The sequence below is a fragment of the Somniosus microcephalus genome, unplaced genomic scaffold, assembly GCF_052327205.1.
Source record: "Somniosus microcephalus isolate GS21.2 unplaced genomic scaffold, FLI_Smic_1.0 unresolved_chr1, whole genome shotgun sequence".
In the NCBI taxonomy this organism is placed as follows: Eukaryota; Metazoa; Chordata; class Chondrichthyes; order Squaliformes; family Somniosidae; genus Somniosus; species Somniosus microcephalus.
Genome location: NW_028225179.1, coordinates 147,534,665 through 147,554,109, shown reverse-complemented (window position 1 = coordinate 147,554,109; position 19,445 = coordinate 147,534,665). Strand labels below are relative to the sequence as shown.

Genomic DNA, 19,445 nt, shown 5'->3' with positions numbered 1-19,445 from the left:
GGAATAGGGAAGGATTCGGATTAAATTCCGTTCAATGACTGGGAATAGGGAAGGTTTCGGATTGAGTTCCGTTCAATGACTGGGAATAGGGAAGAATTCAGATTGAAATATGTTTAATGATTGGGAATAGGGAAGGATTCGGATTGAGTTCTGTTCCAGGACTGGGAATAGGGAAGGATTCGATTGAATTCTGTTCAATGACTGGGAATAGGGAAGGTTTCGGATTGAGTTCCGTTCAATGACTGGAAATAGGGAAGGATTCGGATTGAGTTTGTTCAATGACTGGAAATAGGGAAGGTTTCGGATTGAGTTCCGTTCAATGACTGGAAATAGGGAAGGATCCGGATTGATTTCTGTTCAATGACTGGGAATAGGGAAGGATTCGGATTGAGTTTGTTCAATGACTGGGAATAGGGAAGGATCCGGATTGATTTCTGTTCAATGACTGGGAATGGAGTAGGATTCGGATTGAGTTCTGTTCAATGACTGGGAATAGGAAAGGATTTGGATTGAGTTCCGTTCAATGACTGGGAATGGAGTAGGATTCGGATTGAGTTCTGTTCCAGGACTGGGAATAGGGAAGGATTCGATTGAGTTCCGTTCAATGACTGGGAATGGAGTAGGATTCGGATTGAGTTCTGTTCCAGGACTGGGAATAGGGAAGGATTTGGATTGAGTTCTGTTCAGTGACTGGGAATAGGGAAGGATTCGGATTAAATTCCGTTCAATGACTGGGAATAGGGAAGAATTCAGATTGAAATATGTTTAATGATTGGGAATAGGGAAGGATTCGGATTGAGTTCTGTTCCAGGACTGGGAATAGGGAAGGATTCGATTGAATTCTGTTCAATGACTGGGAATAGGGAAGGTTTCGGATTGAGTTCCGTTCAATGACTGGAAATAGGGAAGGATTCGGATTGAGTTTGTTCAATGACTGGGAATAGGGAAGGTTTCGGATTGAGTTCCGTTCAATGACTGGGAATATGGAAGGATTTGTCCCATTTATTTTATGTTTGGATCAGTTGTGTGGTGGTTTGCAATGCGCTGATATATAAAATGCCTCTTAGACAGTGACTGGGATGTGATTCCCCCTCCCCCCACACTCCATCACACTCTAACTGTGTACTACTGGCTCCCTTGCTTCTTCTAATCCCTTTCCTTTAAAAAAAAGTTCATATAATTTGCCCCCCTTTCCTACCAGCATTCCCCCCCACCCCACACACATTCATCCTCTGGGTCTCCAGAGTGATAACGTTTGCTTTCGTACCATGCTGGATATGACTTTATATCTATCAATCATTCTACATCTTATCGATGAATTAATCTACTTTTATGGGAAAATATGAATAAAGTCAAAGGACAGATGGGGTGGGGGATACCCCAATACTTTAAGAGTAAAAATAAACTTTCACATCCACCTCTATTCCCGTACAAGCCCCCGTTTTCCATGTACCTCTCTCTCTCTCTCTCTCTCTGTCACTGCCTCTCTTTCTGTATGTCTCTCCCTCTGTTTATTTCGCTCTCTCTCACTGTCTATCTTCCTGTCTCTCTCTCTCTCTAGCTCAAACTCTCTATCATTCTCTCTCACTCTCACTCTCTCAAACACACACTCTCTCTCTCTCTCTCTCTCTCTCTCTGTCACACCGCCCAGTTCTCGGGGGCTGGGCCGAGCCGGGTAATTCCCATGAGCTACTTCAAATACGGAGCCGCTGCAATGCGTTGGCCAGAGACAACTGGAGAGAGATAAGACTCAGAGAGAAAGCCTTCATCTGGAGCAGCGTAGCCGGGACCATGAGCAGCGAGCAGATGTTATCCAAGCTTGAGAATGGGAAGGAGCTTGAAGTGGAAGAGTTAGGGTTTCAGGGTAGCCGGCTCCTGAAGCTACTCTGCACCGTCACACTTCTGGTGTTTGCTGTTGTGCCTGTGTATCTCTTATTCTGTCACAGCGAGACTCTGACTTCAAACCAGTCAAGCCGGGTATGTAACATCAAGCTCCACTTTGTTAGTTTTTTTTAATGTAGTTCCTGCTATTCAAATCTCCTTTTTTATTTAAAGCATTAAATCTCGTTTCCTCGGTACTTCCCCTAAATTCTACAGTTGACCCCTTGGCGGTTGTCTGGATTTATCTTCGTTCCGTCCAAATTTCGGTCCAAAATGTGGCGCCGCCAGCCTCGCTGGTGCCCTTACATTAACCCCCCGTGGATCGAGTCCCAGATGATGTCGAGTTGTTCAATCGGTTGGGTGGCTGTTGCCGCGTCCCGGAACATGAGGGCGAATTTCTTGCTAATTTCGCCGCCGCGTCGCCCCTGCTTTACGCGCGCTCATGCCGAATTTCTGCCCCTTGCAAGTTGCAGGAGCTCGCAGGAAATTGCCCCCAGCGGTTACTCCAGTCCTACCTTGCCAGTGGTCCAGAGCTCCCCGGGCAGCACGGTGGCATAGTGGTTAGCACTGTTGCCTCACAGCGCCAGGGACCCGGGTTCGAATCCGGCCTCGGGTGACTGTGTGGAGTTTGCACATTCTCCCCGTGTTTGCGTGGGTTTCCTCCGGGTGCTCCGGTTTCCTCCCACAGTCCAAAGATGTGCGGGTTAGGTTGATTGGCTATGATAAATTGACCCTTAGTGTTAGGGGGATTAAATACGTGGGGTTACGGGGATCGGGTGGGATATGTGTTGGTGTTACGGGGATCGGGTGGGATATGTGTCGGTGTAGGCTCGATGGGCCGAAATGGCCTCTATCTGCACTGTGGGGTTTCTGTGATTCTGTGATGAGGCCGAGTTCCCTCTTTCCCAGTGCTTGGCGAGAGGCGCAAACCCGCGTCGCAAATTTCCGGCACAAAACTGCCCGCGATTGTAAGTGAAATTAGTCGGAGTTAAAATCGTGCGCAGCCTGTGCCTGGACTAATGATCGGGGCTTTGGTCTGAGTATCCTGGCACCGAGGAGGAACATCTGCAGGCTGGTTGTTCCGAAATTGCTGTCGGTGAGATTACCGCCTGAATGGTTAACATATTTATGCCACATCGCGCTGCTATTGTAACCGAGTCTTTAACCCGTCTCATTTAGAGCGGATAGTGACTCCATTCTGGGAGAGAAAGCCATCTGCGGGTGGGATCGCCTCGGGCCCCAGCCCAGACTCGGTTTGACTGAAGTCAATGAGACCCAATATCAGGCGGGGGTTATAACGGGCAGGCGATGCCACACCAGCTGCTTTGCGCTACCGCCCAAGACCGATTTCTACCCCTGAGCATCCAATTGGGGCCAGCAGTGATTTCTAGGCTTTGGTGTGGATCTCCTGTTTAATCTCCAACTCTCTCTGTTCCCTTCTGCAGAAAGCAACACCGAGAGGAACTGAGAATCTGCCCGTTAACAATGGTGAGTGCTCTCTCTCTCCCTCTCTCTCCCTCTCTCTCTCTCCCTCTCTCTCTCTCTCCCTGTCTCTCCCTCTCTCTCCCTGTCTCCCTCTCTCTCTCCCTGTCTCCTTCTCCCTCGCTCTCTCCCCGTCTCTCTCTCCCTCTCTCTCCCTCTCTCTCATGCTCTCCCTGTCTCTCTCTCCGTCTCCCTGTCTCTTTCTCTGTCTCTCCCTGTCTCCCTCTCTCTCACTGTCTCCCTTTCTCTCTCCCTGTCTCCCTCTCTCTCTCTCTCTCCCTGTCTCCCTTGCTCTCCCCCTGCCTCCCTCTCTCTCCCTGTCTCCCTGTCTCCCTGTCTCCCTCTCTCCCTGTCTCCCTCTCTCCCTCTCTCCCTCTCCCCCTGTCTCCCCCTCTCTCTCCCTGTCTCCCTCTCTCTGTCTCTCTCCCTGTCTCCCTCTCTCTCTCTTCCTGTCTCGCTCTCTCTCCCCATCTCCCTCTCTCTCTCGCTCTCCCTATCTCCCCCTCTCTCTCCCTCTCCCTCTCTCTCCCTGTCTCCCTCTCCCTCTCTCCCTGTCTTCCTCTCTCTGTCCCCCTGTCTCTCTCTCTCCCTGTCTCCCTCTCTCTCTCTCCCTCTCTCCCTCCCTCTCTCTCTCTCCCTGTCTCCCCCTCTCTCTCCCTGTCTCCCTCTTTCTCTCTCTCTCTCTCTCCCTGTCTCCCCCTCTCTCTCCCTGTCTCCCTCTTTCTCTCTCCCTGTCTCTCTCTCTCTCCCTCTTTCTCTCTCTCCCTGTCTCCCTCTCTCTCTCTCCCTATCTCCCCCTCTCTCCCTCTCCCTCTCTCTCACTCCGTCTCACTCTCTCTCTCTCCCTGTCTCCCTCTCCCTGTCCCCCTGTCTCCCTCTCTCTCTCCCTGTCTCCCTCTCTCTCTCTCCCTGTCTCCCTCTCTCCCTGTCTCCCTCTCTCTCTCCCCCTTTCTCTCTCTCTCTCCCTGTCTCCCTCTCTCTCTCCCTCTCTCCCTTTCTCTCTCTCTCTCCCTGTCTCCCCTTCTCTCTCCCTGTCTCCCCCTCTCTCTCCCTGTCTCCCTCTCTCTCTCTCTCTCCCTGTCTCCCCCTCTCTCTCCCTGTCTCCCTCTCTCTCTCTCTCTCCCTGTCTCCCCCTCTCTCTCCCTGTCTCCCTCTCTCTCTCTCTCCCTGTCTCCCCCTCTCTCTCTGTCTCCCTCTCTCTCTCTCTCCCTGTCTCCCTCTCTCTCTCCCTGTCTCCCCCTCTCTCCCTGTCTTCCTCTCTTTCTCTCTACATCTCTCTCTCTCTCTGCCTGTCTCTTGCTCTCTCTCTCTCTCTCTCCCTATTTCTCTCTCCTCTCTCTCTCTCTCTCTCTCTCTCTCTCTGTCTGTCTGTCTGTCTGTCTCTCTCTCTATCTGTGTGTGTGTCTCTCTTTTTTTCTTTCTCACTCTCACTCTGTCTCTCTCTCTCTCTGTCTGCCCATCCCCTTTTCCCTCTCACTCTCTCTGTCTCTCCATCCCTCTCTCTCTCTTGTTGTCAGTCAGTTTTTGTTCCATATGCACCACAATAGCGACTGAGTGTCCGGCCTTTCTTTTCCAGGTCTGCCTTCTCTCATGAAGCAGGTGGGAAACGACCCGAGGGAAAAAATCGCAGCTCACCTGACAGGTAGGAGACTATTATTGATGTTAACGGATGTTTAGCAGACTATGAAAGGAGGATTCATTAATGTACATAATGATATTTATACCACAGACGGCAGAGTACAATCCGAATCTGTCAACACGCCCTCAGTGTTACCGCACAATGTTAACCTCGAGTGTCGGTAGTCTTTTGCCCCCCTGCTGTTACTCTTCTGCCCTCTTGTGGTATCTAGGTCGCTGTCCCTCCCACTCTAGTGCCTCTCACTAGCAGCAGCTGCCCTCTAGTGCTGGCTGCATGTGCCACACTGAGCAACGAGTGTCCGTGGGCTCTTTAACCAGGCTGGGCGTCGCAGGTTGGGGTGTATACAAGTCTGATGTACGGTGAGCCTGCTCCACACTAACTACAAACCTGAAGAATAGAGAGGACTGAGGGGTGACCTGATAGATATCTTTATAAAGAAAGAAAGACTTGCATTTCTATAGCACCTTTCACAACCCGAAGCGCTTTACAGCCAATGAAGTACCTTTGAAGTGTAGTCACTGTTGTAATGTAATTTAAGATTATGAAGGGATTTGATAAGGTAGACATAGAGAAGATGTTTCCACTTGTGGGGGAGACCAAAACTAGGGGCCATAAATATAAGATAATCACTAATAAATCTAATAAGGAATTAGGAGAAACTACTTTACCCACAGAGTGGGGAGAATGTGGAACTCACTACCTCAGGAAGTGGTTGAGGCGAATGGCACAGATGCATTTAAGGGGAAACTGGATAAGTACATGAAGGAGAAAGGAAGAGAAGAATATGTTGTCAGGGTGGGAGGAGGCTCATGTGGAGCAGAAACACCGGCACAGAACATAGAAACATAGAAGATAGGAGCAGGAGTAGGCCATTCGGCCCCTCGAGCCTGCTCCGCCATTCAATGAGATCATGGCTGATCATCCAAATTCAGTACCCTGTCCCCGCTTTCTCCCCATATCCCTTGATCCCTTTAGCCTTAAGAAATATATCTAACTCCTTCTTGAATATATTTAATGAACTGGCCTCCACTGCCTTCTGTGATAGAGAATTCCACAGGTTCACCACTCTCTGGGTGAAGAAATTCCTCCTCATCTCTGTCCTAAATGGCTTACCCTTATCCTTAGACTGTGACCCCTGGTTCTGGACTCCCCGACCATCGGGAACATCCTTCCTGCATCCAGTCTGTCCAGTCCTGTTAGAATTTTATAAGTTTCAATGAGATCCCCTCTCATTCTTCTAAACCCCAGCGAGTATAAGCCCAATCGACCCAATCTCTCCTCATACGTCATTCCTGCCATCCCAGGTATCAGCCTGGTGAATCTTCGCCGCAGGACAGCTGGGCCGAATGGCCTGTTTCTGTGTCTTAAAATTCTATGAAAACTGAAGTTCAACATAAATAAGCTTAATTGTCTGTCAGGCCCGGGAAAGGTGAGACGGGTATTTGTGCCTCTACGTTTGAATGCATTTTTAATTTTGAGGTTTTGTACCTCCTCCCCAGTTTTCTAACCCCCCTCCTCTCCCCACAAAACACTCCTGAAAGCTCTGTCTCTTTCTGGGGGGTGGCTCCTATCCTATGACACTTCCTCCAAGGCCTCCTGTATGAGCCAAGGCAGGGAGTTTTGGCAAACTATTTGAGGACTAGTAGGGGCGTCACAGCTGAGTCCAGTCCTGCCCTCACGCATGTGCACTGCCAGCAGAGGTGACTGGATGGTGAGCAAGGAGCAGGAAGCTAGCTCAATTTCTTGCCCTTCATTAGCCTTGCACTGAGACCAGTTACTGGAGATTGTCCAAGCAGGCGCATGGGAACACCACCAGCTCCAAGTTCCCCTCCAAGTCACACACCATCCTGACTTAGAAGTATATCGCCGATCCTTCATCGTCGCTGGGTCTAAATCCTGGAACTTCCTCCCTAACTGCACTGTGGGAGCACCTTCACCACGCGGACTGCAGCGGCTCACCCCAACCTTCTCAAGGGCAATTAGGGATGGGCAATAAATGCTGGCCTTGCCAGTGACGCCCATATCCCGAGAGTGAACAAAACAAAAAGACCATCACAGAAACCCCACAGTGCAGATAGAGGCCATTTCGGCCCATCGAGCCTGCACCGACACATATCCCACCCGATCCCCGTAACCCCTACACCAACACATATCCCACCCTATCCCTGTAACCCCACGTATTTAATCCCCCTAACACTAAGGGTCAATTTATCATAGCCAATCAACCTAACCCGCACATCTTTGGACTGTGGGAGGAAACCGGAGCACCCGGAGAAAACCCACGCAAACACAGGGAGAATGTGCAAACTCCACACAGACAGTCGCCCGAGGCCGGATTCGAACCCGGGTCTCTGGCGCTGTGAGGCAACAGTGCTAACCACTATGCCACCATCCTGGGGCTTAGTTTATAACTGGGCAGTGTGTTAACCAAGTGATTCAATGGGTACGTGGCATGGACCAGTTGGGCCATATGGCCTGTTTCTGTGCTGTACGTTCTATGTAATGCTTCATTTTTGAGAGAGGGGGAGAGAGAGATGCAGAACGGAAATAACATTGGAGAATCAAATGTACCTTTACAATGACACATCTGTCCAGTAGAGGGCGGGCCTCTGGCGTTGTGGCTGTGGCACATGAAAGAAAGACTTGCATTTCTATAGCGCCTTTCACGACCAGCAGACGTCTCAAAGCACTTTACAGCCAATGAAGTACTTTTGATGTGGAGTCACTGTTGTAATGTGGGAAACGCGGCAGCGAATTTGCACACAGCAAGCTCCCATAAACAGCAATCTGATAATGACCAAATAATCTGTTTTTGTTATGTTGGTTGAGGGATAAATATAGGCCAGGACACCAGGGATAACTCCCCCTACTCTTCTTCGAAATAGTGCCATGGGATCTTTTACGTCCACCTGAGAGAGCAGACGGGGCTTCGGTTTAACATCTCATCCGAAAGACGGCACCTCTGACAGTGCAGCACTCCCTCAGCACTGCACTAGAGCATCAGCCTAGCCTTACGTGCTCAAGTCCCTGGAGTGGGACTTGAACCCACAACCTTCTGACTCAGAGGCAAGTGTGCTACCCACTGAGCCACAGCTGACATGGTGGCACAGCAGAGGGCGCTGCACCCTTCCGATGGGCAGGCTACAACTCAACGAGATGCTCTTGCTAGCTAACACTGGGTGCTTGAATTCTGAAAGTCTTCCAGTCCCCCAACACTTAAATCCCCTCCCCTCCATCAGCATGAAAACTGACCCCTCCTCCCCCACCCCCCCCACCCCCAACATGGACAAGAACAGGGAAAGATAGAACGAAGGTCGCATATTTACGTTTGCATTTTCTCCTTGTCTCTCTCAGCCGATCCCATCAAGGGTAAGATCAACCAGCTGACTTGGCAAGAAGAGGTCGGCATTGCATTCTCTTACGGCATCGAGTTCGCCAACAACAGCCTGCTGATCCGCAAGCCCGGCTTCTACTTCATCTACACCCAGGTGGTCTTCTACTCCAGCCGCTGCGAGGGGAGCACCGTCTTCCTCAGCCACGACATGCACAAGCTCTCCTTGGCCTACCCGGAGGAGACCATCCTACTCAAGGCCACCAAGTCGGTCTGCCACAATGGTCAGCACGACGACCCCTGGTACAAGACCTCCTACCAGGGCGCCATCTTTGAGTTCGAGGCCGGGGACAGGATCTTCTCCAGGGTCACTGAGAAGGTGGTCAAGTACTTGGACACTAAAGAAGGCAAGACCTTCTTTGGAATATTTGCTTTGTGAGGAATGTTTCTTTTTTTTGGTGTTGGCCAGCAGAGTGCCAAAGTCCGATGGGTTTGGGCCTCTAGAAGCCAGGTTCAAATCCAGCTCAGGCTGATTAGGGGTGGAAGTTGATGTCTGTGCTGGCTTTAAGGGTCCCATGTGAAATGGGTGTGAACAGTTTCAAAGAAAGAACTACACATTTATATATAGAGAGGGTCTTCCATAACCTCAGGACGTCATAATGCGCTTTACAATACTTTTTGAAGTGTGGTCACTGTTGTAATGTAGGGAAACACAGTGGCCAATTTGTGCACAGCAAGATCCCACAAACAGCACTGTGACCACGACCAGATAATCTGTGTCTTTTAAACAATGTTGGTTGTGGGATAATTATTGGCTCAGGACACCAGAGAGAATTGCCCTGCGCTTCTCCGATATAGTGGCCATGGGATCGATTACATCCCATCTGAAAGGGCAGACGGGGGCCTCGGTTTAACGTCACATCCAAACGACGGTGCCTCTGACAGCGCATCAATCCTTCAGCACTGCACTGGGAGAGTCAGCCTGAATCATGCGCTCAAGTGTCTTGGAGCGGGGCTTGAACCTGCAACCTACTGGCACTGAGGCAAGAGTGCTACCCGCCGAGCCACGGCTGACACCGATGAACCTCGTCCCTATTTGAGCTTGAGAGCCCTCAGCGCAATCGGTGCCTCTAATCTGGGACTAAGTTGGCTATCTCATTCGTGAGCGACCACGGGGTTGGCGAATGGGTGGCATTCCCGCACTGGCGCAGTAGGAGGCACTCTTCCAATGGTGGAAGGAGGCCGTTGGAGTAGACTGACATATACCACCGCCAACCTAACTGCGCCGACACTGGCCTGTTGCGATGGGGAAACTGCTCCCCAGTGCAACACACCACACCTTGATGTGGAGCGTACAAATTTACACGCAAAACAAGAGTGGAAGCGATAGGGGTCATTTTCCGAGCGCATGTACACAGCGGCAAACCTCCCATGCTCCCGCCCCGCACATCACGGGAGTTGCACAGGTCATGACCTTTCCGGTCCAAGATGGCGTCGGGTGTACTGGGACAACAAAGCCTAATAGAAAGTTTAAATTGTTCACGGTGGATATTCTGGTCAGTGCTGTTCTCCCACGATGCCGACTTTACCACGGCCCGAGTGAGTTTGGTTATCCGTTGTGTTAAACGCCGCTGACCAGAAAATCCGCTCCTGTAATCCCGTCCCTCTGAAACAGGCCCGCACCTTTTAAGACTGTTTGGGGGGTAATCTGATAAGAGGTCTTTAAAACTATGAGTGGTTTTGAAAAGGTAGGCATAGAGAAGCTGTTTCCACTTGAGCGCAAGACCACAACTAGGGGCCGTAAATCCAAGATAGTCACCAATAAATCCAATCGAGAATTCAGGAGAAACTTCTTTACCCAGAGAGTGGTGAGAATGTGGAACTCACTCCCACAGGGAGTAGTTGTGGTGAATAGCACAGGTGCATTTAAGGGGAAGCTAGATAAGTAGATGAGGGAGAAAGGAATAGCAGGCTATGCTGATAGGGTGAGGTGAAGTAGGGTGGGAGGAGGCTCGTGTGGAGCATGGACACCGGCATGGACCAGTTGGGGCAATTGGCCGGTTTGTGTGCTGTAAGTTCGATTTGACACTGGGAGTGCGGGCACGGCCCTCGGGATGTTCTGCTGTGTGGGAGTCTTTGCGTTACAGGAGGGTGACCCCTATTATTATAAATATGTAACAGGACAGTTGTGCGATAATCATGCTCTGAATAAGCTGATGTACTGAACAGATGTTTGGAAAGCCTGCGCCGTTTAGGCGAGTTTGTCCTCGACCGGCCCTGATTTAATTTATGACAAATGTTATTTAAACTGATACTTCCCAGGGATACACTAATCACAAAATGCCTGGAGTTACCAGGTTGGGATACTTGGGCTGGCTGTTCAACCTGTATCTGAACTGCCTGGTATCTCAAGATTGTTGGGCACTGTGCCAGTCAAGTGTGATTGGCGCTGAATCCATCTGTTGGCTGATGCCTGAAGAATGTATTTATAATGCGTGTAAATTATTATTTTTTCCTTCACATGAGCTGGTATCATTTATTTATTGCTCAATACTGTGTTTCTTTAAATGTAAATTTGAATGTAACCTGCGCTCGTCAAAGTGCACTGTGGGATTGCCCCTGTTGCACCAGTCAATGTCTGGTTGCTATGCACTGTCTGGTTGCTATGCACTGTCTGGGAAACCCAAGTCCATCTAATGCTGCTCTCATATCTGGGAAGACTCTCTTGCGCTCCTGGACGGGAACAAGCTTGTCCTCTGATAGGTGATAGATTCTTCTCCTACCTCTAGCCTTTCTCTCTCTCTCTCCCAGTCTTCCCTTTCTCTGTACTATTGATGACCATTCTCTATGGCCATTACTGATCAGAACATTCCTCTAAACACAGCATCCTATGCAACCTTCCACCTCCTTCCATCTCTACTGCATTGAAATCAAGATTCATCACTTAGTTTGACTCATGCTTTCCCCAGGTCTCGCAAATTCCTTATCTCCCTTCGTCTTTCCTTCTTCCTGCAGCCAATAGGATTCAGGCTTGGTGTCACCTCACCAGCACCCATCTTCTCTCCTAGTCCTCTCCACCATGGAGATGTCCCACACGAGCTTTTCCGCACTAGCGACACAAATCGCATTCCCACAATGTATAGATCCTTACGCGCCCTCTGGAATGGGGCCCAAATGGGAAAAGTCAGTTATCTGGAATGTAGGGAACCCTGTTGGCATGTGGCTTTAGGTTCAGAATATTTTAACCTTTCACCTTTATTTAGCCTGGGCAAAACTTGGACATTTGTAATCTTGTGTGTGGACCAGCCAAAGATTAACAATTGCAGTTTGCGGCAGGTAAAGGAACATGTTTTATGTTAAAACATGCTCTGCGTTATAAATGGATCTTGACTGCTGTCTGGATTTAATTTGCGCAGTTCAATTATTTTGGAATGTATTTAATAATAAGCACTTGTATTTATTTATTTTTATTCAATAAAGTATTTTGCTACAAAATGAAAGCTACTTTCTCTTTTTTTTAATGATGGTTCAATTATTTATCTCATTAAAATGTTGTGTTTGCGTCAATGAATGTAGAGTTGCTTCTGGCCTCCTGATTGATTAGTGATGACCATGGCAACTGTTTATCAAATTCCCTCTTAAATACTGTGATTGGCTGGGCTTCAATTAGCCACTTATATGAATGTAGGAACAGGAGGTGGCCATTCAGTCCTTCGAGCCTGTTCCGCCATTCAATTAGATTGTGGCCGATCTGTACCTCAACTCCATTTACCCGCCTTGGTTCCATATCCCATATTCACTCATACTGCACTCCATATTCTAATAACCCTGTACATAAGAAACAGACTCTTCTAGTGTTCCCTCTTTAAGCTTTTAGCACTAATCCTCCAATTCTGGCCTCTTGCGCATCCCTGATTTCTTTCACTCCACCATTGGCAGCCGTGCCTTCGGCTGCCTGGGCCCTAAGCTCTGGAATTCCCTCCCTAAACCTCTCATCCTCACTAGCTCTCTCTCCTCCTTTAAGTCACTCCTTAAAACCTAATATAAGAGTAGGGAGGTTATAATGGAGCTGTACAAAATGCTAGTTCGGCCACAGCTGGAATACTGTGTGCAGTTCTGGTCGCCACACTGTAGGAAGGATGTGATTGCATTGGAGAGGGTGCAGAGGAGATTCACCAGGATGTTACCTGGGCTGGAGCACTTCAGCTATGAAGAGAGACTAGACAGGCTGGGGTTGTTTTCCTTAGAGCAGAGAAGGCTGAGGGGGGACCTGATTGAGGTGTACAAAATTATGAGGGGCATACATAGGGTAGATAGAAAGGAACTTTTCCCCTTAGTAGAGGGGTCAATAACCAGGGGGCATAGTTTCAAGGTAAGGGGCAGGAGATTTAGAGGGGATTTGAGGAAAAACCTTTTCACCGAGAGGGTGGTTGGAATCTGGAACTCACTGCCTGAAAGGGTGTTAGAGGCAGGAACCCTCACAACATTCAAGAAGCATTTAGATGAGCACTTGAAATGCCATAGCATACAAGGCTATGGGCCAAGTGCTGGAAAATGGGATTAGAATAGACAGGGCTTGATGGCCGGCGCGGACATGATGGGCCGAAGGGCCTCTTTCTGTGCTGTATAATTCTATGACTCTAACTCTTTGACTAAGCTTTTGGTCATCAGTCCTAATATTTCCTTAAGTGGCCTGGTGTAAAATTTTGTCTGATAACAACAACTTGTATTTTCACAGCACCTTTAAGGTATTAAAATGTCCCAAGACGCTTCACAGGAGCGATTATCAAACAAAATTTGACACCGAGCCACATAGAGATATTAGGACAGGTGTATTGATCAAAGAGGTAGGTTTTTGAGGAGGGTCTTAAGGAGGAGAGAGAGGTGCAGAGGTTTCGGGAGGGTATTCCGGAACTTGGGGCCCAGGCAGCTGAAGGCACGGCCGCCAATGGTGGCGCGATTAAAATCCGGGATGCTCAAGAGGCTAGAATTGGAGGAACGCAGAGATCTCGGAGGGTTGTAGGGCTGGAGGAGATTACAGAGATAGGGAGGGGGGGTGAGGATGATCATTTTAAAATCGAGGCGTTGCCGAACCGGGAGCCAATGTAGGTCAGTGAGCACAAGCGGGGATGGGTGAACGGGACTTGGAGCGAGCTAGGATGCGAAGCACCTTCGGATGTTTTAGTACTTTAAAGGTAATATCTAAATGGCAGTTGTTGTTGTTTCCGCCCCCTCATTACCGATAATCTCATTAGCCTTCACATGGTCAAGAGGAACCCAAAAAATGTTGAAACCCCTCAGAAACCAGCAGAAATCTGCTCATTCCTGTGATACAGGGTCACACTGGATCACAGGATAGGGACGGTCTGTTCTCGTTCATCCTTCCAGAAAATCCGAGAGGCCCACGCTTTCCCCAGGCCCACATCACATCAACAATCGTTTCTTAAATGAGTCCGATGTGTCACCTCCACTGCACCAAAGAGTCCGTTCCATGGATTTGAGGTGTTTTTTCAGAGCTGTACATTACTGCACTATCACAGCACATGAGATATGACGTAAGAAAACTACTCGGCACTTGGTCTAAGCATTAAACAAAGCTTTAATCAACTGTTTTACAACATGGAGGTCTAGTTGTGTCCTTCACTAGTTCCTGTTAAGAATGTCCTGCGCAAGCTGGGCCCATGCCCGAGTATTTATACTCTCCCTGGGCACCGCCACCCGCAGGCCACTCAATATTATTTCATAAGTCTTTCTTTCATGAATGACTGATTCATGTCAAGGTATCTACTCTTCCCCTCACCACAAGGCTAAAAGAACAGTTCCTCCAACCACAACCATTGCTGAATATGTACCTCATTATCATTTGACTCAGTAAAAGGAAAGAAAGACTTGCATTTATATAGCGCCTTTCATGTGCTCAGGACGTCCCAAAGCGCTTGACTGCCAATGAAGTACTTTTGAAGTGTAGTCACTGTTGTAAAGTAGGAAATGCGGCAACCAATTTGCGCACAGCAAGCTCCCACAAACAGCAATGAGATAAATAACTCGGTAATCTGTGTTTTTTTTAGTGTTGTTGATTGAGGGATAAATATTGGCCAGGTCCTCCGGGGAGAACTCTGCTGCTCTTCTTTGAAATAGTGGCCATGGGATCTTTTATGTCCAACCTGAAGAACAATTTGTATTTATATAGTGCCTTTAACGTGGTAAAACGACCCGAGGCGCTGCACAGGAGCGATTATCAGACAAAAGATTGAGACCGAGCCACATGAGCAGATATCTTCGTAGCGAGAGGGTTTGAGTACAGCAACAAGGATGTCTTGCTGCAGTTGTACAGGGCCTTGGTGAGACCGCACCTTGAGTATTGTGTGCAGTTTTGGTCGCCTTATCTGAGGAAGGATGTCCTTGCCATGGAGGGAGTTCAGCGAAGATTCACCAGACTGATACCTGGGATGGCAGGAATGACGTATGAGGAGAGATTGGGTCGATTGGGCTTATACTCACTGGAGTTTAGAAGAATGAGAGGGGATCTCATTGAAAATATAAAATTCTAACAGGACTAGACAGACTAGATGCAGGAAGGATGTTCCCGATGGTCGGGGAGTCCAGAACCAGGGGTCACAGTCTAAAGATAAGGGGTAATCCATTTAGGACAGAGATGAGGAGGAATTTCTTCACCCAGAGAGTGGTGAACCTGTGGAATTGTCTACCACAGAAGGCAGTAGAGGCAATTCATTAAATATATTCATGATGGAGTTAGATATATTTCTTAAGGTTAAAGGGATCAAGGGATATGGGGAGAAGGCAGGGACAGGGTCCTGAATTTGGATGATCAGCCATGATCTCATTGAATGGCGGAACAGGCTCGAGGGGCCGAATGGCCTACTCCTGCTCCTATCGTCTATGTATCTATGTATTAGGGCAGGTGAGTGAAAGCTTGGGCAAAGAGGCAGGTTTTAAGGAGCATCTTAAAGGTGGAGAGAGAGGCGGAGAGAGGATAGACAGGGCCTCGGTTTAACGTCTCATCTGAAAGACAGCAACCTCTGAGCTGGGTGTGAAGCACACTCTGCGATGCAATGGAAAGGCTAATTATCCGGCTGTGGGAAGACAACTTCCTGGGTGCTTTGCATCATTTGGTGGGAGTGTTACACGTGGAAGGTGGCAAACACAAATTTATTTTTGTTGCAATTGTAATGTTTTCCTTCGATAGGTGATGCAATACAATGGGTTTGCGACAGACACTGGGCCAAGCAGCAATCTTGGAAAACATCATTGTATAATTAGCGATACCTCATGGTGAATCACAATGTTTCAGTGAAATTTAATGCTGGGGATTATTCCTTGCGTTAACATAGAAATGACTGTGCTCATTTAAACCTTGTAATAAGGGGTGGTTCCACCGTAAGTGAACAAAGTACTGTGTTCTTCTTGGGGGAGGGGGGTATAACTGATTGTACCATTACCAACAGAGTGGAAAAACCCTCCGAGGCCTAATGATCTGTCACGGTGCGCGAGATTCCTTCCTCTGCTATTTTAACAGAGGCGGCAACACGTTTCAGACAGGTCCCCCTTAAATAGCGGAGGGAGGAACTTGATGTGACCACGTTGCACAGTCGTGCGGATGATAGTTCCGCAGTGCCTTTGTGTGGATGGAGTCTTTTGAGCTTAGAAACGGTCCCGTGGGGCAGGAGCGTTCAAGGGATCGGCGGGTTTTCTCTTTGGTTTGAAATTCCGTCATCCCGTTGAAAGAGAATTGGGGGGGCGGGGGGGGCAAGGTGATTTTAACGTCGGTCGATGGATTCGAATGGACAAGATCGGTCGGGCCACCTCGCATAAACTAGAGCTCATCCAAAACTCGGCTGCCCGTGTCCTAACTCGCACGAAGTCCCGTTCACTCATCGCCCCCTTGTGCTCGCTGACCTACGCTGGCTCCCGGTCTGACAACACCTCAATTAAAAAATTCCCATTGTTGTATTCAAACCCCTCCATGCCTGCTCCAGCCCTACAGCCCTCCGAGATCTCTGCGCTCCTCCAATTTTGGCCTCTTGCGCACTCCCGATTTTCATCGCGCCATCATTGGCAGCCGTGCCTTCAGCTGCCTGGGCCTCAAGCTCTGGAATTCCCTCCCTAAACCTCTCCGCCTCTCTACCTCTCTTTCCTCCTATAAGACGCTCCTTAAAACCTACCTCTATGACCATTTTGGTCACCTGCCCTAATATCCCTTTGCGTGGCTCAGTGTCAAATTTTGTCTGGTATTGCTCCTGTGAAGCACCTTGGGATGTTTTACTACGTAAAGGCGCTGTATAAATACCAATTGTTGTTGTGCACTTGTCGGGGGCCCAGTCCGATATTGTCTGTTTGGTGCCAGTGCGAGGGTCTAGAGAGCCCCTCAGTTCAGTGCAGCTAAGGATGGACAATAAGTGAGGCCTTGGCAGGGTCATCACCAGAACAAATAAACCCAATGGCCTGCATCCCTCTCCTGGCCGCTAATCCTATATCATTACCCTTGATATGCCTATCAATTAGTCCAATAAAAGGCGACGAGTTAAGAACGTAACTGAAGGTTTTTATTGGCTAAATAACAGAGCCCACCCTCATGGGTGATCCGATCCAACAGGGAGGAATACTAGCCAGTCAGCTACCTTTATACCTGGGCAGGTAATGGGCGGAGTCGGAGGTGGTCAGCCCAGGTATAACAGTGCGACAAGAGGCGACCTCGTGTAGTGATGTGACAGTGAGAACAGTGAGAACAATATACAGTGATAACTATAACAGTGGTTTACCACATTCACCCCTTGTTTAGATTAGAGTCCGGCGGGGTGAAGTGTATTACCAGCTCTGGTATGTCAGTCTGTCCGGAGGCTTCGTTAGCCTCTCCGATCGTCGCAGCGGCGGTGTTACATTATCCGGTGTTAAAGCTGGTGTCTGCGTAGTCGGCAAAGGCTCGTGGGGTTCCGGCATGCCGTCTACCTCAGCTGGACTCGGGGGGTTGGGAGGGGGGGGTGAGGGTGCGAGGTCTCGTAAGGAGACAGTGTCCTCCCGTCCGTCTGGGTAAGCCACATAGGCGTACTGGGGGTTGGCGTGCAGGAGGTTCACCTTCTCGACCAGGGGGTCCGTTTTATGGGCCCTCACGTGCTTTCGCAGCAAGACGGGTCCCGGAGAGGTCAGCCAGGTTGGTAGGGTGGTTCCCGTAGTCGACTTCCTGGGGAAGACAAACATTCGAGCATGGGGGGTGGTGTTAATGGCAGTGCAAAGTAGTGACCGGATGGAGTGCAGCGCAATCGGGAGGACCTCTTGCCAGCGGGAGGTTGGGAGGCCCTTAGACTTTAAGGCTAAGAGGGTGGCCTTCCATACCGTCGCGTTCTCTCTTTCCACCTGGCCGTTCCCTCGGGGGTTGTAGCTGGTGGTCCTGCTTGCTGCAATACCCCTCTCCAATAGGAACTGACGGAGTTCCTCGCTCATGAAGGAGGCGCCCCGGTCACTATGTATATAGTTCGGGAACCCGAACAAGGCGAAGAGTTTGTTCAGGCATTTAATGACCGTGTTACTGGTCATGTCTGGGCAGGGGAAGGCAAAGGGGAAACGGGAGTACTCATCAACGATGTTGAGGAAGTACACATTACGGTCGGATGACGGTAGGGGCCCCTTGAAGTCGATGCTCAGACGCTCGAAGGGGCGGGTGGCCTTGATCAGGCTTGCTCTGTCCGGCTTATAGAAGTGCGGTTTGCACTCAGCACAGATCTGGCAGTTCCTGGTCATGGTCCTGACCTCCTCGATGGAGTATGGCAGGTTGCGGGCCTTAATGAAATGGTAGAGTCTGGTGACTCCGGGGTGGCAGAGGTCATTGTGGAGGGTCTGAAGTCTATCACTTTGCGCGCTGGCGCATGTAATGCGTGAAAGAGCATCAGGGGGGTCGTTCAGTTTACCGGGCCGGTACAAGATCTCATAATCATAGGTGGAAAGCTCGATTCTCCACCTCAAGATTTTGTCGTTCTTGATCTTGCCCCTCAGCTTGTTATTAAACATGAAGGCAACCGAGCGTTGGTCGGTGAGGAGGGTAAATCGTTTGCCTGCCAAGTAGTGCCTCCAGCGCCGTACTGCCTCCACAATTGCCTGGGCTTCCTTCTCGACCGACGAGTGTCGGGTCTCGGGGCCCTGTAGGGTTCTTGAGAAGAAGGCTACCGGCCTACCCTCCTGGTTAAGGGTAGCGGCTAGGGCGAAGTCGGATGCATCGCTCTCCACTTGGAAGGGGATTGACTCATCCACTGCGTGCATTGTGGCCTTGGCTATGTCTCCCTTAATGAGGGAGAAGGCCGCGCACGCCTCTTCCGTGAGGGGGAAGGATGTGGTTTTCAGGAGGGGTCTGGCTTTGTCCGCATAATTGGGTACCCATTGGGCATAGTAGGCGAAAATCCCCAGGGTTCTCCTAAGTGCTTTTGGACAGTGGGGGAGGGGTAGCTCCATGAGGGGGCGCATTCTTTCGGGGTCGGGGCCGATGACTCCGTTCTCTACTACACAGCCAAGGATGGCAAGGCGCGCTGTGTTAAACACGCATTTCTCCTTATTGTAGGTGAGGTTCAGCCGTTGGGCCGTACGGAGGAATTTCTCCAGATTCACGTCATGGTCCTGCCGGTTGCGGCCGCAGATGGTGACGTTATCGAGATAGGGGAAAGTGGCCTGTAGTCCGTTCTGGTCAACCATCCGGTCCATCTCCCGTTGGAAAACCGAGACCCCGTTGGTGACACCAAAGGGGACCCTAAGGAATTGGTAGAGGCGGCCATTCGCCTCGAAGGCGGTGTACTGGCTGTCCTCCGGGCTGATGGGGAGTTGGTGGTAGGCCGACTTGAGGTCGATGGTCGAGAATACGCGGTATTGTGCAATCTCATTGACCATGTCCGATATGCGGGGGAGGGGGTATGCGTCCAGCTGGGTGTATCTGTTTATGGTCTGGCTGTAGTCGATAACCAGGCGATTTTTGTCGCCGGTCTTGACTACCACCACCTGGGCACGCCAGGGGCTGCTGCTCCCCTCAATAATGCCCTCTTTCAGGAGTCGCTGCACCTCAGAGCTAATGAAGGCTCTGTCCCCAGCGCTGTACCGCCTGCTCTTAGTAGC

General features: G+C 49.8%; 1 protein-coding gene across 1 annotated transcript; it reads left to right on the top strand.

Moving 5' to 3' along the window:
* Positions 1-1,605: 1,605 nt before the first annotated feature.
* Positions 1,606-11,822, top strand: LOC147096222 (tumor necrosis factor-like). The gene is made up of 4 exons (XM_085975076.1): positions 1,606-1,977; positions 3,327-3,369; positions 4,940-5,005; positions 8,357-11,822. Exons 1-4 carry the CDS (start codon positions 1,792-1,794, stop codon positions 8,770-8,772), a joined length of 711 nt encoding a protein of 236 aa, XP_085831202.1. The 5' UTR covers positions 1,606-1,791; the 3' UTR covers positions 8,773-11,822.
* Positions 11,823-19,445: the final 7,623 nt, after the last annotated feature.